The sequence below is a fragment of the Cricetulus griseus genome, chromosome 3, assembly GCF_003668045.3.
Source record: "Cricetulus griseus strain 17A/GY chromosome 3, alternate assembly CriGri-PICRH-1.0, whole genome shotgun sequence".
NCBI classification, from domain to species: Eukaryota; Metazoa; Chordata; class Mammalia; order Rodentia; family Cricetidae; genus Cricetulus; species Cricetulus griseus.
In genome coordinates this window covers 102,910,299-102,931,657 of record NC_048596.1, presented here as the reverse complement: position 1 = coordinate 102,931,657, position 21,359 = coordinate 102,910,299, and the positions used below count along the sequence as shown (strand labels likewise).

General features: G+C 46.7%; 1 protein-coding gene and 1 long non-coding RNA gene across 7 annotated transcripts in view; one reads left to right on the top strand and one right to left on the bottom strand.

The window, feature by feature from the left end:
- Tenm4 (teneurin transmembrane protein 4) overlaps window positions 1-21,359 on the top strand; it is a 719,910-nt gene that overhangs the window by 298,909 nt on the left and 399,642 nt on the right. For 2 of the 4 annotated variants that reach the window (XM_035442393.1, XM_035442391.1), the window contains exon 1: window positions 14,375-14,556. The exons of the other annotated variants lie outside the window; for them this stretch is intronic. In XM_035442393.1, coding sequence (XP_035298284.1) covers window positions 14,412-14,556 — 145 coding nt within the window. In that variant the 5' untranslated portion in view covers window positions 14,375-14,411. Of the gene's footprint in view, window positions 1-14,374; window positions 14,557-21,359 lie in introns of those variants that run through there. 4 annotated transcript variants of the gene reach the window in all.
- Window positions 1-21,359, bottom strand: part of LOC113831885 — a 33,595-nt gene that overhangs the window by 11,342 nt on the left and 894 nt on the right. For all 3 annotated transcript variants that reach the window (XR_003483829.2, XR_003483828.2, XR_003483827.2), the window contains exon 2: window positions 16,165-16,586. This is a non-coding gene — a long non-coding RNA (uncharacterized LOC113831885). The remainder of the gene's footprint in view (window positions 1-16,164; window positions 16,587-21,359) is intronic.

Genomic DNA, 21,359 nt, shown 5'->3' with positions numbered 1-21,359 from the left:
CCCCAGGGAACAAAGGCAGTTAGTATTCACGTCTGAAATTCAAGAGAAAGATGAGGACTATAGGATAAGATTCAGGATAAAGAGTCTAAGCAGGAGGGAGGAAGCAGAGGGGTGGGAAGAAGTGGGATTTGCTGCAGAGAATAGGAGAAGTGAAAATCTATCTAGCCTCTCCTGTCACAGTGAAAGAATGGGAGAAAATTCCGAAGTATGACCAGGAGAAAGTGGTCTCTGCCTGTTTGAGAGCTGGGGAAAGATGAGTCAGAGCTGACTAATCCAAGCCCTTCCCCAGCCCTGTCCTTGCTCATCCAGGTGGTGCAAGTTCCTGCTCATTTATGTTCTAACTCAGTCTCTACAATGACAAACTCACAGTGTAGTGTGATTTTCTGCTTCTGTGTCAACATCTTCTGTGTTTGAATCATCCATGATTTATTGACGTTTTTACTACTCTGAAACGAATCGTGTGCCCCCCCCCCCAGTTCCAGCCCTCAACATTTTATCCTTCTGTGGCTTTCCCCATAGGACTGCCCAGCAAAGAGAATTGTTTATTTCTTATCTGTCTCCCCTGTCAGCATCTAAGCTCCACAGGGCAGGGACAGATGGTCTGCTTTGTTCAGTTTTTGTCCGAGAGCTTAGAATAAGGCTCAAGACATTCAGTAAACACTACGTATCTTCTGCTCCTTCACAACCCCACTGAGAATCCCTAGTCCCCTTGATGCAGCACACGCTAGTTTCCTAGTTGTCCTCACCATGGCCTCTGACTCGGGCTAGCTAGACACAGCACTCCAAAGGGTGTTGGCTAAAGAATTGGATGGATAAAGATACTGATAATCAGCCTATTACCTAAAATTGTGGTGTATGGTGCATAATAAAAATGTGCCAGGCTTCTTTAAAACCTAAGAAAGCCATAGCAGGAGCTTCCACCAATCCCATTTGCTTCTGAGTACAGGCCCTGTGCAACTTCACGCATCACACACCATGAAGCCAGGCCTGCTGATGAGGACCAGACCTTAGAAGACTATAAATACCAGATACTGGATTTATGGTTTGTCGTGTAAAAAATAAGGAACTACAGAAGGTTTTTTGAGCAGAGGTGACATTTCGAGTTTATCTCCCTATTTCCTGACTGTAGGTCATAAGCACTGTGGAAAATATGTACAAGTACAGCAAGGCATAAAGCCTGGCTAATCTCCTCCTCCCTTTCTCCCTGCAGGCACCCGGGCCAATAGGACCCAGCAAGCATTTGGTTAACATCCTCCGTCTTCCCGAGTTCATGTTTTTCTAAGTCTCATAGTCAAACTGGTACTTCTTCAGCTATAGTATTGGGTTTTGCTTTATTCAAGTGACATTTTAAGAGGTGGAGAAAGGCTTTGCAAACATGTGCATAGGGAGCCTTGGCCTGGAAGCCAGCTTGTGGAGTTGAAGGGAGGACTGTTTATAGGGTTGGCATTAAGGCACTGAAATGGAGGAGGAAGAGGAGCTGGGGAGTCCCTACTGGGTGGGAGTGGAGGGACAAACAGGGAGCTGCTACCACTGTAACAAGAGAAGTTGTACTCCCACCTTCCATAAAGCCCTCCTTCTGAAAGGAACTTGCAGGATTGGGTGAGCCTTTGGGGGGATCTGTAGGTAACAACAGGTCCTTGCCATCTTCTGTCCAACATCGTTCTTCCTTTCTGCCATTCTAAGGTTGAGCCCCTCCCTCCTGCCTAGCGCTCGGGCTCACATTCTGAGTAGCCTGGGGTAGGCTATGGGATGGCAATCTACCAGAGAATGTGTGCAGGGTCGGGGTTCCTAACATGGGCAGCTCCTGCCTCAGGGTTCAGATTCACCCATTTCTTGATAATCCCCCCTATGCCTGGGCTGGCAAAGGAGAGAGTTAACATTGTCATCGGATCCTTAATTGTGCGTTTCATGAATTTTCATGTTTCCGCTTGCAAGCTTAATGTTGCTTTCTCCATGAGGTTTTTTTATACTCAAGCATAAGAGACTTGTAATTACAGAGTGTTGTGGATTGCAGAGGGTGATTAAAATGGATTTCATGAAATCTGAGATTCAACCCCCAAACTCTCTCTCACTCTCTCTCAACACACACATACACACACACACACACACACACACACACACACACACACACACACACACACACACACACACACCAGTCCGATGGGCAGGGGAGTAAGTCAGAATCCCACGAAGTTCAGAGAGCTGGGATATGAAGGCTATGAATTTTCTTTATGTTTTTCCTCCCTGGATCTTGGATCCGCTCCAAGACAGCCCTCCCCTCCTCTCCCTCCTCCACCTCCTCCTCCATTTCCTGAAAGGAGTCCAGCTCCATCCCTGACCCCCAGCCAACTCTGACCCCCAGGGCCCTCGCTGCTTCTCACTCCAAGAGACAATGAGACAGAGTAGGTTTGTCTTTGCTTGAGTGAGGTTGTTGAGCTGTTTCATCGTGGTCATGGCCAGCCTCTGTCCCTGTCAATTTGAATGAGCCCTGAAGATGCAGAAGCCAGTGAAGGGTAAGGATTCCCATTTCATGGATCTCTCCTCCTGGGACAAGTTGGTGCCTGGTAGATGTAAGACCTGGGTCTCTTTACTTTTGCCTGAATCAGGAATGGGCTGGTTGTTGTTCAGAAGACATGAAAGAATAGGTGGCTTAGGAGTAGGAGAGGTAGCTGCAAGCTTCCTTGAAGAGGCAGACTTCACCTTTAATAAAGAAGAGCTGGTTCTCGGGGGAAGGCAGGCAGAACAGTAGGAAGCCTAGCCTGGCCAACCAGGAAGATGATCACCTGAGAGTGCCTCAGAGGTTAGCTCTGAAGGTGTGTAATATAGCGTTGGAAGGGAGTAAAAGTACTTCTGTGTAAAAGGAAGACTATTCGCCACAGTAGGCTTGAAACATGGGGCTTCCCCGCCCCTGACATGTGGACATGCACTAAATCAACCCTCTCAGCTCTGTGCACTAGAGCAGTAAACAACCTGCCCACACTTTGTGGCAGCCCTGGAGCAGAGAGAAGTCAGGCCTTTCTTTGTCTTGGATCATGCTTGGCCTGTGTCCTCTGGCACAGCACATGTGCTGTGCATGAAAGCAGTGCCCAGACATTCATGGGCTGCGTTGTTGTCTGGACCTCTGGAGCCAAGTCACTAGCTGAGCCTGGAATCCCGAGGGCAGCCCTTGTGGGTCTCCAGAAACTCTGCCCAGGATGGGTCTGGTGCACTTTCCAGGCTTTACTGAGGTCCAGCACTGGTTCTTGAGTGGAGCTTCTTAGACAGTGGATGAAATCTGAAAGAGGGAGGAACCTGCCTGGCACACAAGAAGAAACGTGTGTCCTTCACAGCCCACGGAAGAAGGGTGAGGCTTTCCAAGCCAGAGGCCCCAGCTATTGGGTCCCATGCCTGGGTTCCAGTGTCACCCTTTCCAAAGCAGACACCTCCCCAGCTGTTACCGCAAACCAGGACCTTTTCTGAAGTTCACTGCTCCTTAACTTTGAACTTGGACCTTGCCTGAAGTGCACATCCTTGCAGACCTGACTGTTTTTGTGAGGTCTGCTCCATCCTGAAGACCCTGAAGTGGGACGGGGGAGACACAGTCCTCTCTACTCTTAAGCCTTCATTGTTGCCTGGTCCTGGTCAAGTTCCTGACCTGGTGAATATGGCTGCTGAAAAAATATCTGTGACCCATGTCTCATTCCACAGAACATTTCCCTGACACCCCTTGGACTCCTGGCCCTAGGCTAGAGTTGCCCCCAGGGTTTTTTGAGTGCTATGCCTGGATGACAGGGATCTGTTGCAAGGCGACCAGGCTGATGCCCTAGTGTCAGTCTACCATTACCATCTCCTCTGTGTGCTTAATCGATGAGGTTGGTGGCGGCACAGCAGATACTAACAGCAGGGGAGAACTGGTCCTCCAGGGAGGATGAAGAAGACAGAGTCTCCTCTAAAACAGGATGGGCCTCATGCTAGAGTGAGAATGATGGTCACAGATAAGGTGTCCTAGCAACAGAGATAGTGGAGGCAATGTTTTAAACAAAGGGATTAGAGAAAACTTCTAGCAAATGAAACATTTAAACTAGGCCTCCAAGAACAGACATTCACCAGCAAGACGATTCAGTTGGGGTGTAAGGTGGGTTGGAAAGAAAACAGCAGCGAGACCGTTAGCTGTGCTAGTATTAACAGAAGGCCATATAGATACTCTCAGGCATCTCCATTTACAGATGAGGTAACTAAGCACCAGACTGATTCAGAATTTTTCAGAGTCACGCAGCTTGTATTTGGCAGAACTAGGCTTCAAAGCCAAACAGTTCTTGTTCTCTAACCCATTGTCCTTATAAACACTGAGCTAACCATGTCTGGCAAGCATGCACTGGCTTAGGCATTTCCCAAAACATGTATTTGTTAGGCTGTCTCAGCAGCTCCTTGAAACCCTTCATTCCTATTTGTATGTGGGAAAGAGGTTCTGATGGGCTAGGCTGGGATTCAAACTTCTGCCTGCCTGTTACCCTAAGCTCTCTGCTCTGTGTGTCCATAGCAGAATTTGCATTGCAGGTTCCCTCAGTCTTCTGTATCCTGTTGCATGCTAGGGGCAGCTTGGGCTTGTTCTCTGGGAACAACCAAGGGGCCATTGTTTCAGAACCCCCCACCCCCAGACAAGGTGGTTCCTTTCTGGAGCTTGAGTTCACTCCCTCCCTATGGGAGTCGTTATACTTGCAGCAATCGGGCCTGTGGCTCCAAGCCTGCCAGTGGGGCTTCCTGGGTGTTTGTTTTTGACCAAACTTATTGGCAAGCTCTATTGGTCCATTTATAACACAAGAAGTGAAGTAAGTACTAAGTGATAATATTCTACTTCTATAAAAAGGCACCTGTGGCTCAGAAGGCTAGCAGGCACCTGTCTTCTTTGAAGGTCCCTATCCCTGCATATGGCGGTAGCACTAACATCTCTCTGTAGGCAGATAACGAGGAGCCCACAAATGTATACAAAAATGACTTTTTGCCTAGGCTGACCTCTTACAACCTAGGAGAGCAGATTACCAGGGGCCTGCTGAAAACCAGGCCCCTGTTTGTGATTGCGTGCTTGGGTGGGGAGAAGGGGAAGAAGGCAGGGGGCAGAAGTAGGGAAGGGAGGAAGAAAAAGAAGAGAGGAGAGGAGGGGGAGGGGAGGACAGGAGAAGAGAGGAGGGGGAAAGGAGAAGAGGAGAGGGGAGGAGAGGAGAGGAGAGGAGAGGAGAGAGGAGAAGGAGAGGGAGGGGAGGGGGAGGGGGAGGGGAGGGGAGGGGAGGGGAGGGGAGGGGAGGGAGAGGGGAGGGGAGGAGGGGAGGGAGAGGAGAGGAGAGGAGAGGAGAGGAGAGGAGAGGAGAGGAGAGGAGAGGAGAGGAGAGGAGAGGAGAGGAGAGGAGATCCTGGGATCTTAGAACCCAGATGCTCCTTGTGTGAACACATCCACCAGGTGTGAACCTGTCTCTGCAGGAGCATTATTGTGGCTGCTAGACTCATGGGCCATCACCACTGCTTACATGTGAGCAACTGAGGCAAGGCTGCTTCTGCTAGTTCATTTCTTCCTCAGTTGCATTAGAAATCCTGCATGAGTCTGGGAGGCAGGGGTTGGTTCCCATGGGGATGCACAGGCCACCGGGATGCTCAGGCCACCGGCATGTACAGGCCCTCTTGTGTCTTACTAATGATGCTCCCTTGAGCTTTGCTTAAAATGCCGTGTTGGTCAGCACTGTCCAGGAAAACAGAGCCAGCAGAACATTCTCACGGCTGCATACATATATCCACATGTTTATAATCTACTACATCCACATACATACAGATTTCTGGTTAATACAACAGGCTGTGATAGAGACTGTGCAGCTAGAGTCTGAGAGCCACAGGGCAGAAAGCAGGCTGTGAACTCAGGAAAGAACTGTTGTTGTGGTCTTAAGATTGAGACTTCTTATTTAGAAACCACAGCCTTTGCTCCTGAGGAATTCAACTAATTAGAAGGGGCCCACCCAGATTCTCAAAACTCATCTCTCTTTCTTGAATCCAGATGATTATGGAGGTCAATCATACCTTAAGAACCCTTCAAAGGGATCCCTGATACAAACTCTGTTTTCCCGACCACTAGATACTGTCCATGTTCATGCAAAGCTTGCATCATGGGTGGCTTCTGGTTTCTCCCATGACCATTTTACCCTTCCTTGGTCATAGGAACTGTGTAGGGAGATATTTCAAGACTGTGCAAATGCTCTGTTCCTTGTCTAACCCCTCCCACCTGCATCAAGCATCTATTGCTGGTGCTTCCTGGAAGGAAGTGGTGTCAGCTGTGACCTTTATGTAAAGAACTTTCTCTTGGAGAAGAGGTTTGGGAACCACCTGCCCATGACAGTGCTGTCATTTAGTCAACCCTGTGGCCTGGTCAGATTCCCACCCAGAACCCCTTGCAAACACAAGGTGGTCAGACTTGGGAAACTGGATACAGCATTATTATGTGCACATGTATGAAAATGCCACAAACAAGGAAGGTGCCCCCATGCATGTGTGTGTCATGAAGAGCCTTAAATAGACATGTATGACCTCAGTCATGACTAAGAACACCATCAATTAGGAAAACATTTATCTTTGTCGTCATCTCTATCACAGCCTTCTGTATTAACCCTTGCTGAGTCACAGAGTGTTTCCCACTATATTACTTCCCTCATTGCTGTTACAAAATATCTAACCAAAAACAATTGACGAAGGAAGGAAGGAAGGAAGGAAGGGATTATTTGGGCTCTGAGTTTGGGGGTACAGGTCTTCATGGTGCAGAAGGCATAGCAGTGGGAGCATAAAGTGGCTGAATGCATTTCCACCCATAGTCAGGAAACAGGCATGCTAGCACTTGGCTAGCTCTCTCCTTTTTGTTCAGCCACGTTTACAGTGGCCTTTCCCTCCTTGGTTAATTCAATCTAGATCCGGCCAAGTTAGCTGTCAATATTAACCATCATAGCCAACATTACAAGGGACACTGTGGGAAGGGTGTCACGTAGAGAGCAAGCGTCTAGCTGAGTCTTGGAGAAGAGGTCTAGAAGCTAGACCTGGGAGGATAACACCTATAGACAGCAGGTGTGTGATCAGCAGACCCACTGGAGAGAGAGACAGGAATGGTTATTTGGGAAACTTGAGCACATAAGGTTAAGTTCCTGAAAAGATACTCCTAGGGAATGTTTTCTTACACATTCTGTTTAATTATGGCTATGGTTAGTATCCTCAGGGAGCACCCATGTGCACACTCAAATTCACAGCATAAAAGCAGTGACTCCTTATTCCCTGTGAAAAGCAGCACCACGTGGTAGTGATGATATGTGGACTCTGGAGCCAAACTCTCTAGGTTCAAATCCAAGTGCTGCTGATTTACCAAAATTAGAACTTGGTGCTAGTTAACTAAGCCATGAGCACCTCAGTCCCTTTGTCCATGAAATGGGACTCCTAGGGCTGCAGTAATGAGTCCCATTTAGAGAAAAGCCTTAGGGCAGCAGCTGGTGTTTATCACCACGATCACCACCTTACTTATACCAAAGCTTACTGTGCCACCTCTCTGAAGAGTTCCCAACCTGCTGTGGTAGAAAGAACAGACGGCAGGGACTCAGGGGTGTGGGTTCCTGTCCCATCCCTGCCATGGCCCTGTGCTATGTATGACTTTGGGTAAGTTAGTTTCCCTTTCTGCTAAGTTAGAATGTTGGACCGGGTAATACCTAACCTAAGGCCTGGGTATTAATGCCCCTCCCAGCAGCTTTATTTCAGAGACAGTTTGGCCAACTTAAGTCCTCCAGGTACCTACTGCCTCCCAAGCATTCTTTATACAGTGCTCCATTGGGTCCCCAGCATAGCCCTGTCTTAGATACGCTGGAGAGATGCCACACCAATGCTCTGAAATGCTGGACTACTGCTGGTTCCTCTACTGGTAAAGGGCACAGCCAGGACTAAAGCCTGGGGCTGCCCATCCCAAACATCGTTTTTTCTTTCGAGCTGGCTTCCTCCATGATCAGTGGTCAGGAGAGTAAGTTTTGAGAAGGCACCAGGCTCAGTATTGGGAAAGCCCCACTGCTTCCCACCTGCAGCTCTCTGAGCCTCAGAGGTAGAACTATCCTTCTTGGCCTCATACTGACCTGTGACTTACAGAAAATCATTTAGCTTTTCTTTTTAAAAATAATCTGTTTAAATTTATTTTATGTGCATTGGTGTGAAGGTGTCATATGCCTTGGAACTGGAGTTACAGACAGTTGTGAGCTGCCATGTAGGTGCTAGGAATTGAACCTAGGTCCTCTTGCCATGTGAGTGCTGACAATGGAACCCAGGTCCTCTGGAAGAGCAGTCAGTGCTCTTAGCCACTGAGCCATTTCTCCAGCCCCTCATTTAGCTTTTCTATGCCTCAGTTTCCTAGCATATAAAAGGTAGTTATTTCACACAGTTTTCCCGAGGCTTGGAAAAAAAAAAAAGCCTTGTAATATATTAGCATAGTCACTAGCAGTTAGGTACACTAAGCTAAATAGTCCTGCTGGGCCAGTCTTCCAATCCTGTTGTGAAGAACAGATGCACCAAACCATAAATAGTGTATTATAGACTATGGTGTGCTGTTTACATATGAAGGATCAGGATTCTAAGATCTGACCCTGGAGAAACAATTGAGGGCAGGAATAACAGGAGCTCTGGAGGAAAGTGAACTTGCTGCTTCCACACATCTTTTGTTCCTGAGTTTCCAGGTGCAGTTTTTTCCTCAAGGTCAGACTAGATTTGTTTGAGGGGACAGGCAACATGAGTTTGTAAAATTTTCAGCTCAACTCAATTACAAGGAAGTGGTAAAGGAAGTGGGAATTCCAAATGAAGCCAAATTACATGCATTGGTTTTACACCAGCAATTAAGTATGTTAAGGGGAAGGGAGAAAACAGTGATTTCACCCTTTGGAACTAGAACTGGGGTTAGTTGGCAGCACACACCTGTGTTGTATTAAGTTGTGGGATCAGTGGGTATAATTACAGAATTTAATTATAAATTTTGCCTTACCGGCATGTGCATGTATGGACCTACATATTGTAAATCCTTTCAAGATAATCTATTTAAAACAAAATCATGCCAATCTGGAGGGTCAGACACTCACTGAAAGGTCTGTAGTAGATCTCCCCGAGTAGGGAGGGGCACAGAATGTCTTTAATTTCCCGTGTGCTCTGAGTTAGAAAATACCACATTGTGTGTCTCTCTCTCCTTCTTCTCCTCCCCCTTTCTCTCTCCCACCCTCCCTCCTTCCCTCTTGATCCTTCTCCACCCACCCCCAGCAGTAGTGAACATCAAACCTGAGCCTGATGTGCACTAGGCAAATGCTCTATTCCTGAACTATAGCCTCTTCAAGGATTTCTTGGCTGCCTACAAGACAAATATTTCTTTAGAGAAACTTAGAGTCCCGTTAGGAATGACAGAGAATAAATAACCAGACAATTAGTTCCAAATGCTGCTGCATGCTGGGATGACATGGTGTGGTTAGTTTGAGAAAAACCGATGATGTAAAGGGAGGTGGTGACACAGGCTTCACCTGGGATGTTAGGGAGGGACACTCAGGCCCCATCTGTGAGGCCAGAAAGAGACTCTCGGGTAGAACCTGGGATGGAGAGTTCTAGGAAGAAGAGAAATCAAATGTATAACCAGGGTTTGGAGGCAGGGTGTTGCTCCGGCCTCCCTCTGCCTTTACAGACATCAGCCCCTTCTGTCTCTGTAAAAGTGTTTACAGTTAGGGATAACAGTGATGGATGCTGCCAGTTCCCCCAGCTCCCCTAGAAAACATGACAAGTTACTGCTTTTGAAGCTTCAGGATGCCTAGGTCTTCCCCTGTCTCAGGCAGGTACCCTCTTGCCAGGATCCTTGTCTTTCTGTGGAGTTCTCTGGACTGCCATTTAGTCTCCTCCAGAGAAGGACCGCAGATGTGGCTTTGCATGCTCCAGGTCCTGAGTTCAATCCCCAATATCATAGAACATGAAGGTAAAACAGCCCTCTCCCAGCTCACATCCTCTCACAGTTGTGTCTTGCTCTTACCGTGCATAGGTCTGACCTGACCTATCTAGGGAGTGGATATGTTCCTCAAGAAATGCACAGGGGACTGAGTTTCCTTTTACAGATAAAAGGATTGGGAATATTTGTTTAGATTTGTATTTATTTGTATACATTTATATGTGTGTGTGCCATGTGTGTGCAGCACCTGTGGGGACCAGAAGAGGGCATTGGTACCCCTTGAACTGAAGTTACAGGCAGTTGTGAGTCACCATGTGGGTCCTGGGTGCCAAACCTGGGTCTTCTGCAAACTTCAAGTACTCTAAACTCCTGGGCCATCTCTCCAGCCACAGCTGGGGGACACTTGTATTAAATACTTTTGTCCAGTCTCACACCTTGGGAGGCAATGGAAGGAGCCTCCTTGATAGACTGACCCCAAGAACAACACTATTAATTGTCGCCATGTGGGCATCTAAACCGCAGAAGGTCATTTTTTTTTTTGGTTTTTTGAGACAGGGTTTCCCTGTGGCTTTGGAGGCTGTCCTGGAACTAGCCCTTGTAGACCAGGCTGGTCTCGAACTCACAGAGATCTACCTGCCTCTGCCTCCCGAGTGCTGGGGTTAAAGGCGTGCGCCACCACCGCCCAGCCAGAAGGTCATTTCTTATACAGGGTGTTTACTGTGTGCCAGACAGTGCCCTAGGCACAGGGAATGATGTGGACAAAATGACAGACACACCCCCTGATCTAAGGTTTACTAACAGGCAGGCCCCAGCCCTACATCTGCTGTTGATCCTCTGTTTGCCATCAGTATATACAATAGAAAATAGAGTGTGGATAATATGAGGTAATAAGTGCAGAAGTGCTTGGAAAAGCAGAGAGAAACCTAGCTGACCTTCTTTGCAGGCCTGTCTACAATCCTGGAAAAGAGCTAGAGCTTTGGCATCTGTAGTTATTCAAAACTACCGCTAGATGTCAGTGGTGTGCAGGAGGGGAGGAGGACAAGTGGTGATGACCTTTTAGCCAGGTTGTGGAAAACACAAACTAAAGACCTTCTGTGTGCTAGATGCTGTCCTGCATATGGTGTATTTCTCATACCGTTTGATGCTTACAGAGGCCCTGTCATTTACATATTTCTATCCCTAGTTTACAGGTGAGGAAATGGGTGCTCAAAGTAGAGAGGGCTGCAAATGTCACTCAACTTTCCTTCTGAAGCCACCAGACAAAGATCTTGTTAGCAGCAAGTGTTCAGCCAGACAGTCCTCAGCTGCTGCTGATCCCCTGTAAACAGTGTCTCCCCATATTGAGGGCAGCAAATGGCTGCACAGATAAATGAGAACAAAACATCCATGGATGCTTGAGAAGGGTACTGTACAGGTGCTCATTAGACAAAGGTGTGTTAGACAAAAGCCATGTCTTGTCAAGTACATTAGAAATCACAAAAGCTTTTTCTGGCTTAGGCTTGACATGAAGAATACAAAAAGGCCTCAGGAGACCCAGCTTTAAATGAGCATGTAGATAGATGTGCTGGATGCCATCCCTAAATAGCTAGGATCCAACAATAACCAGATCAGCAAGATATTCCCAAGGTGCAATAGTGGCACTTACATCCTGGGGTAACCAACAGCCATTGTACTTAAGGCCTGCTCAATAAAAGGGAACTCATGACTGGTACTGTAAATCTAACCAACTATCTGTGGCTAGTGAGGTCATAGACCCTAGAGGAAAACATAATACATACCAGTATACTGTTTACCTATATTCTAAATCCTTATATACGCAGATAAGTGTAGCTCTCAGTCCTCGTCAAAGAAGTTTGTTTTTGTAGCAGACAGATCATTCATAGAACAAACAAAAATTCACAACTGGTCAAAATGTAAGAACTGATTATGAGATGCCCAGCTCCGATCTACACATCTACAGCAACCCTCCCCCCAAACCTAAGTCTCGGGGAACATTACAAAAGAGGAGACAGAAAAAGTGCTAAGAGTCAGAAGGACAGGACATCTAATAATGACAGGGAAACTGAGCCCATGAAACCCCAAAAATGTGACTGCTTAAATAAGATCTGCACAACGATACCAGTTGACATGCCAGTATGAATAGGTGAAATCTCACAAGGCCCAGAAGGGGAGCTACAGGTAATTAATAGCTACTGAGAGGGGAAGAATTACTGCTTTTCCTGGACTAGCCCAACCTCCTAGAAGCTTATCCAATCCCAAGTAGTCAGCGCTAAACATGTACATAGGAATAATACTAAATGGACTCAGGAAGATGGATATATAATATATATTATATATCAGGTTATATAAAAAAGAGGAGCTTATGAATTTGAGATGGAATGGGGTCATGAGAGGAGTGGGAAACGGAAAAGTACTCATCTATGAAAATTAAATTAAAAAGAACTAGGGTCCTATACCAGGTTTTCTGGGGGGGACCACCAACCAGCTCCCATATCATGATATGGAGATTTCTTATTAGTTATGAATGCTTGGCCTTGCTTAGGCTCACTTCTTGCTAGTTCTTATAACTTAACCTGTCTCTTTTCATCTACATTTTGCCTCAGGTCTTTTTACCTTTGTTTCATTCTGTATATCTTACTTTCTGGTTGGTGGCTGCCTGGCTTCTTGCCCTGACTGTGTCTCTTTCTCCCTTCTTCTCTCCTCCTCATTTTCTCTTATTTATTCCCTCTGCCTGGAAGCCCCGCCTATCCCTCTCCTGACTAGCTATTGGTTGTTCAGCTCTTTATTAGACCAATCAGGTGCCTTAGTCAAGCAAGGTGAAACACCTTTACATCTTTACATAACTAAGCACACATCCTTACATTGTTAACAAATGTAACATAAATAAATGTAGCACAGCCTTACACAGTTTAAATAATATTCCTCAGCATAAACAAATGTAACACATGTGTTAAATAATAATATTCCAGTTAAAATAATATTCCACAACAGGGTACAGATCCTCCCTAAGCAATCCCTAAGAAGATACTGAAAGTTAAAGAAAAAAGTGGGAAAAGGTTCAAAGTCAAAAATCAAACAAAGACAATATGCATGTAGTAACTTTAAATAATTCTGGAAGTCAAACAACAGGCCCTTGTGAGCTGGGGAAATGGCTCACAGTTAAGAGCACACACAGCTACTACAAAGCACTTGAGTTTGACTAGCAATACCTGCATTGGGCAGCTCACAACTGCCTATAACTGCAGCTCCAGGGGACTCTGTCACCCTCTCTGAACTCCTGAGGTACCCTCACACATGTGCAGATATCCAGAAAAGCATACACACACAACTAAAAATAAAATAAATGATGACATCATGGCAAAGGCAAGGAAGACACTAGGTTTCTGCTCTCAAGACCCATGGACCTTCAGTTTGGACCCTGAACCATGGTGAGAATGACCTACAGAATAGGATGTGCCACAAAAGCCTATGGAGAGGCCTTGAAAAGAGCAGAAGAAACAGACTAGGCCTGATTCCTATGGACAAAAATCTTAGAATCCCTCTCTTGGACTGAGCTCCACCCAAGGGACAACCCAGGTGATACCTGCTGCAAACCAATGATCTTGGAGCTGGCTAGTCAATGTGGTCACACAAATAGAGAGGGGAAAGGCTCAGAGGACCTGATAGCAAGATGTCTCTGTAATGCCCAGTGGCACCTACTAGGAAGTAGGTTTGGGCAAGGCAGAATAAACACTTACATTTGTCCTTGTTGAACTCTGTGTAAGGCAATTTCTACATGTTACATCCTGTTTGAGGTCAGACAGTGAACTGCTAAGGGGCTCTTCCTGTCCTTACTTGACAGATGAGGAAAACCAAGGGGTATTCATGGTTTCCCCAAGTTTGGGTGCTGGAATGAAAATCCTGGTTTTTCTACCTGCCATGTCATGCCCATTTCACATTGGCATTGTCCAGAGATGCTGATAAAGTTGCTAATGTCTATGGCTCTGAGGTCCAGCATGTTGGCCCTGCTTTGTACATCAAAACTCTGAGGGCCTACAAGGCACATGGCATGCCTAGCATGACAGAGAGGGGACTGTATGCAAACTGACACTTTGGTACACTAGTCAGGTGCGCTTTCCGCTCCTCTTCTTTGCCAGAGTGGGGGTTGCCCCTGTTCCAGGAGAGTGGGAGCCTATTCTGATGGCCTGTCACCAGGCTGCCTTCAGGGTGAGTCCTCCTCAGGCACAGGCTTGGGACGAGCCATCCATGGCTAAGGGCCTGCAAGTTCTCTGACTTATGCTGAGTGGAGCCTGGGCACAAGCAGGTGCCTGACTGGGAGCACATTCCTGGGGCTTAATGAGCAGCTGTGGGGGAGGAGACAGGAGCATCTAGGGGTAGAGCTAAGCGATCATCTAGGAGGAGGGGAAGCCTGGAGAAATGAGCCTGGACTGGGAGTGATATGATCCCATGGTATCTATGAAAGATGACTATCACTGGCCAGGAGATGGGATGGAGGCCTCACAGAAGACCCAGGATGAGACCCAGGATGAGGCTATGGAAGGCAGCACATAATGACACTTGGGCAGGCCACCACAAGACAGCAAACAGCCCTGGGGACAGAGGATCCTGTGAGTTGAGAACTATGCATGTACCTGGGATTCTGCCAAGTCCTCCCTTGGAGCCTTTGCTAGCTGTTGGAAAGAACATTTCCCTTCTTAGTGATGTTTATGCTGCCAGATGAGTAGAGCTTGGCCCACTGTCATAGTTTATACTTATCTGTTTGGGTTTTATTTTCTTGTGGTCTGTTGATTCCTAATTCTAAATCAATTGGTGTTAATTTTTCAAGGCTTCTTAAATGGTTTCATATTCGGGTTTTAAGAAGGATGTGTGAATATGATCCCTCCCCATGCCACCCCCATCAGTGGCTAAGAAATACCATCATCTGGATCCTCAGTGTGGTCACTGGCAGCCAGGTGATTCTCATGGTCATTGTTTGGAACTGTCCTGCCAGTGCCACCCAGCTTGTTGTTTGGTCTCTCCTCAACACAAGATGCTGCTTGTAAATGCACTTTTAGGATCCTTTGATTTATTTTGAAGGGTTAGGGGGACATTTTTGTTGTTGGTTGGTTGGTTGGTTGGTTGGTTTGGATTTGTTTTTAAGATAAAAAAAATGGAGGAAATTTCATTTTCTAAACACATGTTCTGGAAGAAGGAATTTGGACTATCAGGCCACAGAGAGGAGGAACAGCTGGCTAGGGCTGCACTGTTCAAGAAAGCCAGAAAGGAACCTGCAATTGAAAGTGCAAAGAATTCTGGGTTATCTGGGCTTCCAGGGGAAGAGACCCCAGTGATGATACAGTCCCTCTCTGCCAACCTTAGAACCCAAGGAAGGAGCAACTATGCCTGGAAAGCTCCTGGCCTAGGAACAAGGGTATGGGCAGAGGAAACAGGCCCCCAGGACCATCTCCACCATGTACTCCATGCCTACTGTGCAGGACTAGTGTCTGCCTCTGGCAAGTCAGCCTGCTTCTGTTTCCCTATCTGTGAAATGGGGATAACAGAGTCCTCACAAGTCCTCTGTGAGGACTTGGTGTAATGATAAAGAAGGAAGCTACTTTTTTAGTTAGCATGAGCTTAATGAATAGTACAGTCATTGCTATTACTTGATGCATTGTTGAAATCTTTTAAAATGTTTTAATAATTAGAACTTTATTATAAAGAAAGTACAAGTAAAATCCACTCAGTGAGATTAGCCAGGCCCAAAGTTTAAACACTGATATCTTATTAATCATATCCAGGGCCAAATTAAGTGTGTGTGTGTGTGTGTGTGTGTGTGTGTGTGTGTGTGTGTGTACACTTACACAAGAACTGGTCTTCCAAGAAAAGGGATTTAAAAGTGTGAGAAAAGAGCAGATTGTTCCCTTAGAGACCAGAATATCCTGGGAAAATGTCTATAAGTTGCTGAAACTATTTTAGAATTGCCAGAATATTCCAAGGAACAGAGGAAAAGTCAGCCAATGGCCCAGCTGTGGGCTTTACTAGGCTGTAGGTCCATATGTTTGGCTAGGTCTGGTCTTCTGGCATCAAAGCCATGCTGAACAGGGGACAGATCCCAAGGAATGGCTGCCCAGACAGCTGCTTGCTATCTTCAGAGCTGAGCACAGGGAAGGCTAGAGGACATGGAATTGATTCTTTCCAGCTTCGGATGGACATAAAGAAGACCCTTGGTAACTTACCAGGTGTCTGTCTGTGAGGACAAGCTCCATCTGGATGTCTCTGTAACAGTGGAACCAATGCTGTCACCCCAGCATTTGTCATCACAGTATCCTCACTCTGTTGAGTCAACAGAACTTTCTTCATCCTATTTCCTTACTGGATCTGATGGGATGGAAGCAGGGCCACTGCGATCTTGAACTTTTGCCATTTGCTTACCTTGGACCAATGTGATGCCAGATGCTTCATGGGAATAGTCAGTTACCTGGGTTTGGTAGCTAGGCAGAACCAGATGCAGATCCAGAGAGGTTCCTCATGGAGAGTCACAATGCTAACTCACACAGCTCTAAGAAGCACTGGTGACATCTAGATCCAAACTCAGATTTTAGTGTCCACGCTTGCAACCTCTACTGTGTGTGTTTATTTCCTGGATGTGAGACACCCTCTGGACAAAACAGCAAAGAGATGGCATCATATGGCACACAGAAGAACTTCATTGGGTTAACCCAGGATAGCCCTTTTGTAGAGGCTACAGTGCTGCAGTGAAAGCATAATGGGGCTAGGAGATAATGCAGCTGGGCTGAGCTCTGGTGCTGCCGTGCATGAGCTGTGAGTCATAAATCCCTCTGAATTCCTGCAAACCAGAAGGAAATGTCTACTTTTCTGAGCTAAAAAGAAATAATGATAACAGGATGGCCTAGTGCCTGCTGGGCAAATGGCAAGTGGTGCCACAGTTGCAGAGAACTGAGAGAGTTAGGGCTTTGTTGAACCCTAGGGGGTCTGGTCCCTCACTGCATGGAGATGTGATTGGTCCTCTGGAGGCCTAGGCTAAAAGAGGCAAGCAGCTTCCCAACTCTCCCATAGGCTGCAGGCTGCAGGCCTGGCGTTGGCCCTGGCATCAGAACTCATCCTATTTTCTCAATGTTTCAGGACCTGATGCCTCAGTCTTCATTCACCCCTCAGTACAGTATGTGGGACAATGTAAGGGAGCCTGCTGACTGTTCTCCTTGATCAAGAAAGAATGACCAAATTTGGGATGTTGGGCAGGGAGATGAAGGCAAAAAGAAGTGTGTCCTGGCTTACTGCCACTCACCCCTTGGGATACCACTTACCCTCCTGAGCTGTTGTCTGCATATTTAAAAAGATGGTCCAAGCTTCTCTAAAGGATTCCCATGATAACTGAAGGCTGGCTGTTCTAATGTCTACCTACTAATGTCATAGGTAGCTCTGCAAACAACCAGGGCCCCACATCCAAGGTCCTGAGGCCAGGACTCCTCTGCCCCTCCACCTTCCAGTAAATTGAAAAATGGGCTTGGCCAGGGACACCCTCCCCTGTGGGACACAGCTGACTCCAAGCCCTCAGGAGAGCAGATGGAATAGATCTGGCCTATTCGGCTGGGTCCCGCCTCAGATCTTTTGACCCATCTCTAGTCAAAAGCTCAACTTGGGACTGGGGCAGGCACAGATCTGGGACAGCCTGGAGCCATCAGCAACCTTGTAAATCAGACCCAGCCTTTGAAGCTGCTGCAAGCTCCCTGGGGGAGCTGAGAAGCCCCAGCCCAGCCTGTGAGGGGAGGCCCCAGGAAGAATGAGTTTGCCCTATGACCTGCCTCCCAGGCCACAGAAAGAAGCAGAGGTGCCCGGAAGGGAGAGCCACCTCCCGCTGGACCTAGGTGGAAACTATCATCCACAGCCCGCCCCTGTGGAATTTGGTTTTCCTCATAGAAAATATCCAGTTGATTCTTTCAGAAATGAATAAAGGGAAGAGACACTTCCAAAATGGCCCCTTGAAACAGAGATGAGGTAGAAGGATCAGGGTCCTCATTCCAGCTTTACCATGCCCCTAGCGGCATGACCTTGGACACGTGTTTGTCATATGCCTGTATTTCACTGTCTTATTTGCCACCTGAGAGAGACAACCAGCTAGCAGAGGTCGGACTCACTGTACAGTGACAGTTGTTCATACTTGAAAAAGGTTCTCTTCCCCCATTCCTTTCTGCTTCTTCAAGCCAAACAGGAGACAAGATGTTTGGTTCCTTGTGCTAACTTGTCAGGTAGGGACTCATGAATTATTCTATGACCATACCAAGCTCCTAGACCACCACTGTCTATGCTTGGCCACTCTCCATATGTGCCTGCTGCACTCATGATATGTGACTAATACTATTGAAAACCTTAATGTTACCTTAATTGCAATTAGAAATCTAAGTCTAACCATTATGTGTTGGTGATGGCTACTATGGTAGACAACCCAGGCCTTAACCACAAAGACAAGAAGACCTGATTCAGCACTGGTCTCCTGACAAGCCTAATTACCCTCCACACCTCCTGTTTCTTCATCTGTGAGGTAAAGGCTGTGGGTGGAGTCAGCACTGAAGTGTTTCATTCCATCCACACCTGTAGATATTCAAGGGTCTGTTATGATTAGTAATGATTTGCTTCGTTGAGAGAAAGGGCAGTGCTAGATAAGGCAGGAGCCCAGTTTGGGACAACCATCACATTAAACAGATCAGCTCCTATCGTTGTGCCCAAATTCTGAACCCCAAAATCAACAAAAGGCCCATTTTGATGCAAAAGCAATGAGTCTTTTATTGCAGGTGTTTAATGAGCTAACCCCATTAGCTAGGGTCTTTCATCCACCCACCACTGCCAATGGCTGGGGAAAGACCCCAAGAAACCACAGGACAGAGATCTTATAGGGCAGCGAAAGGGGAGTGTCTAGGGGTACACACAGGCTCAGGATTAGTGCACCTCCAGTCTTGGAGGACCTGCCCTGTGTTGATTAGTTAACTGGTTGTTATGGCCTATAGGACCACCCAGGGTGGTTGCTATGTTCTGTATGTCACTGCTGTGCTCTTGTCCATAAAGCACACCCAGAGCCATAAAGCATAGCCCTGCTAGCTAACTTCTGATTGGTCCCTTGCCATGAGGCGAGCATCTGACCTCCTAGTGACCAAGGCAAGTTCAGGCAAGCACGTGTGTTAGGCTGTTATGGCTGCCAAAACGGGGAGCTGGTCCCTTCACTATGATATAGATGAGGGTACAGACCCAATCCTGTCCCCAGTGTTCTCTCACCTCCAAGGTACCCTATTCTAGCTCGAGCCCTGTTCTTTTCTCTGACTGTGTCTAGTGCTTCTTAGGCCCCCAAGATCTTTCCCTACGGTGCCACAATGTTTTCAGAATCAACATCTCATCATGTTTTCTGTTACATCAGCTTGACCTTTAGAGTTTGCCACAAGACAGCATCTGGTTGGAAGCTGAAGCTGTCACCCACGATAGATGGCATCTCAGGTAGTATGGAGAGGCCACAGAGATATGGGGAGCAGAAAGAGCAAGTGGGGCTATGCAACCACCCTGAAGCCTGTTTTGAAGTCTTGTCTGTCAATGCAGAGTTCCACCACGGCCATTTGACCTCACATTTGTGATAAGGAAATAAGTGTTATCAGCCACTTCCCTCTCAAGTTCCTTCCACCAGTGAGTTTCCTTTTCCATCTTATTGTCATGTGATTACCAGTAGCTGCAATGGAGTCTGAGAAATTGAATAGCTGGCAAACAGGGACTAGGCAGGCTTGTCTTACATGTCTTACTTGCCTTAGACAAATTTGGTTTAGTCTGGGAAAAGTGAGTTGACAATGATTCTTGGATTGGCCACCAAACCTGTCTGCCTTTAAAACCACTGGTACAATTAATATAGTGTTTTCTAAATTGCCACACACTTTTCAAATTTGTGATTCTGTGTGTTTCTCAAGATTGTGAACAACACAGAAGTTGTAATCCTCATAATATGGATAAAGAAAATGAGGCTGTTCAAAGCAGAGTAACTTACTCTGGAAACAGTGGATTCTGCTGGGCCACCCAGTTTTCCACATTCTTAATCCCTCCACTGAGCTGGAGGAGAAACCTCAGAGGGGGCAGCAAGCAGGAGTTATTTATATTTATACCCCAAATAGCAGCCTTGGTGGCCTCGCACAAAGTAGGTGTTCAGCAAATCTTTGCTGGTAATAATGAGCTACTTTGTTTATTGAAATGATGGACAGTAGATCCATTCATATGACTATGGTTTCTGAAAACACTGTTTAGAAGCCAGGGGCTATCCCTCAGGGAACAATAAATGGAGGAGGGGAGATGGTTTCTTTGCCTCAAAAAGGCTTTGGGTTAGTAAACATCTTATTTACAGATCTGTGCTGAGAACATGTGTTTGTACTCACAACTCTGGCAGTCTTTCTGACTGAACTGGGTGTTCCCAAGGCAATCTCTAAGTCCCATCTGCACCCTGAGGGCCTAGAGAAGTGGTTCTCAAACTTCCTATTGCTGCAGCCCCTTAATACAGTTCCTCATGGTGTGGTGATCCCCAGCCATAAAATTATTTTTGTTGCTACCTCATAACTGTAATTTTGCTATTGTTATGAAATGTAATGTAAACATCTGTGTTTCTCAGTGGTCTTAGGTGACCCCTGTGAAAGGGGTCTGTGACCCACAGGCTGAAAACCAGTGGCCTAGATGCACAGGATATGGAATAATGGATGTGAAGGAAAGAGAAGGCACATCCCTGCCTCCTTCTTGGACTCACCATATTTGTAACAAGGCAGACACCTGCATAAGTAGCTGACCAGCTGCAGGGCCCTGAGCTCTGGGAGAGAGGAAGCTAGGCCTCAAGGGTCATGTGGAAGGGAAAGGGAAGTTGAGGAAACCCCAAACACATGGGAGTCTGTCTTTCAAGGATTTAGCCGCCAGTGTGAAGGAGAGATATTCTAGGCAGAGGGCAGTGTGTGTGCAAGATGAAGGAGAGGCTAAGTGGTCAGGATAGAGTGGCATTAAGGGTGGTACATTTGAAAACAGGGTAGAGAGGATGTGGGCAGGTAACAGCAGGTGTTAGGATTGAGGGGTCACAGAGGAATCCTGAAGATCTAATTTCAGACAAGGCTTGAGGAGCTCCGAGGTGGAGCCTGAGACTCTGCATCTCTGACAGGCTCTCAGATGCTGCAGCTGTAACTTGTCTGTAGAGTAACAAAGCCACCAAAGATTGGGCCAAGCTAGTTCTTCTCCCATTTAGCTGGATGGGAGCTACTGCAGGAGCATGAGTAAACCTAGAGTGCTAACTAGCTCCTAAAAGGTGGCCAATATACACACATGGAACAAATCAGCTGTCATTCATGATAGAGTTCTTAAATGGGAAAAGGAATAATGAAGGGTTCAGTTATCCTGGCTGAAAAGCCAA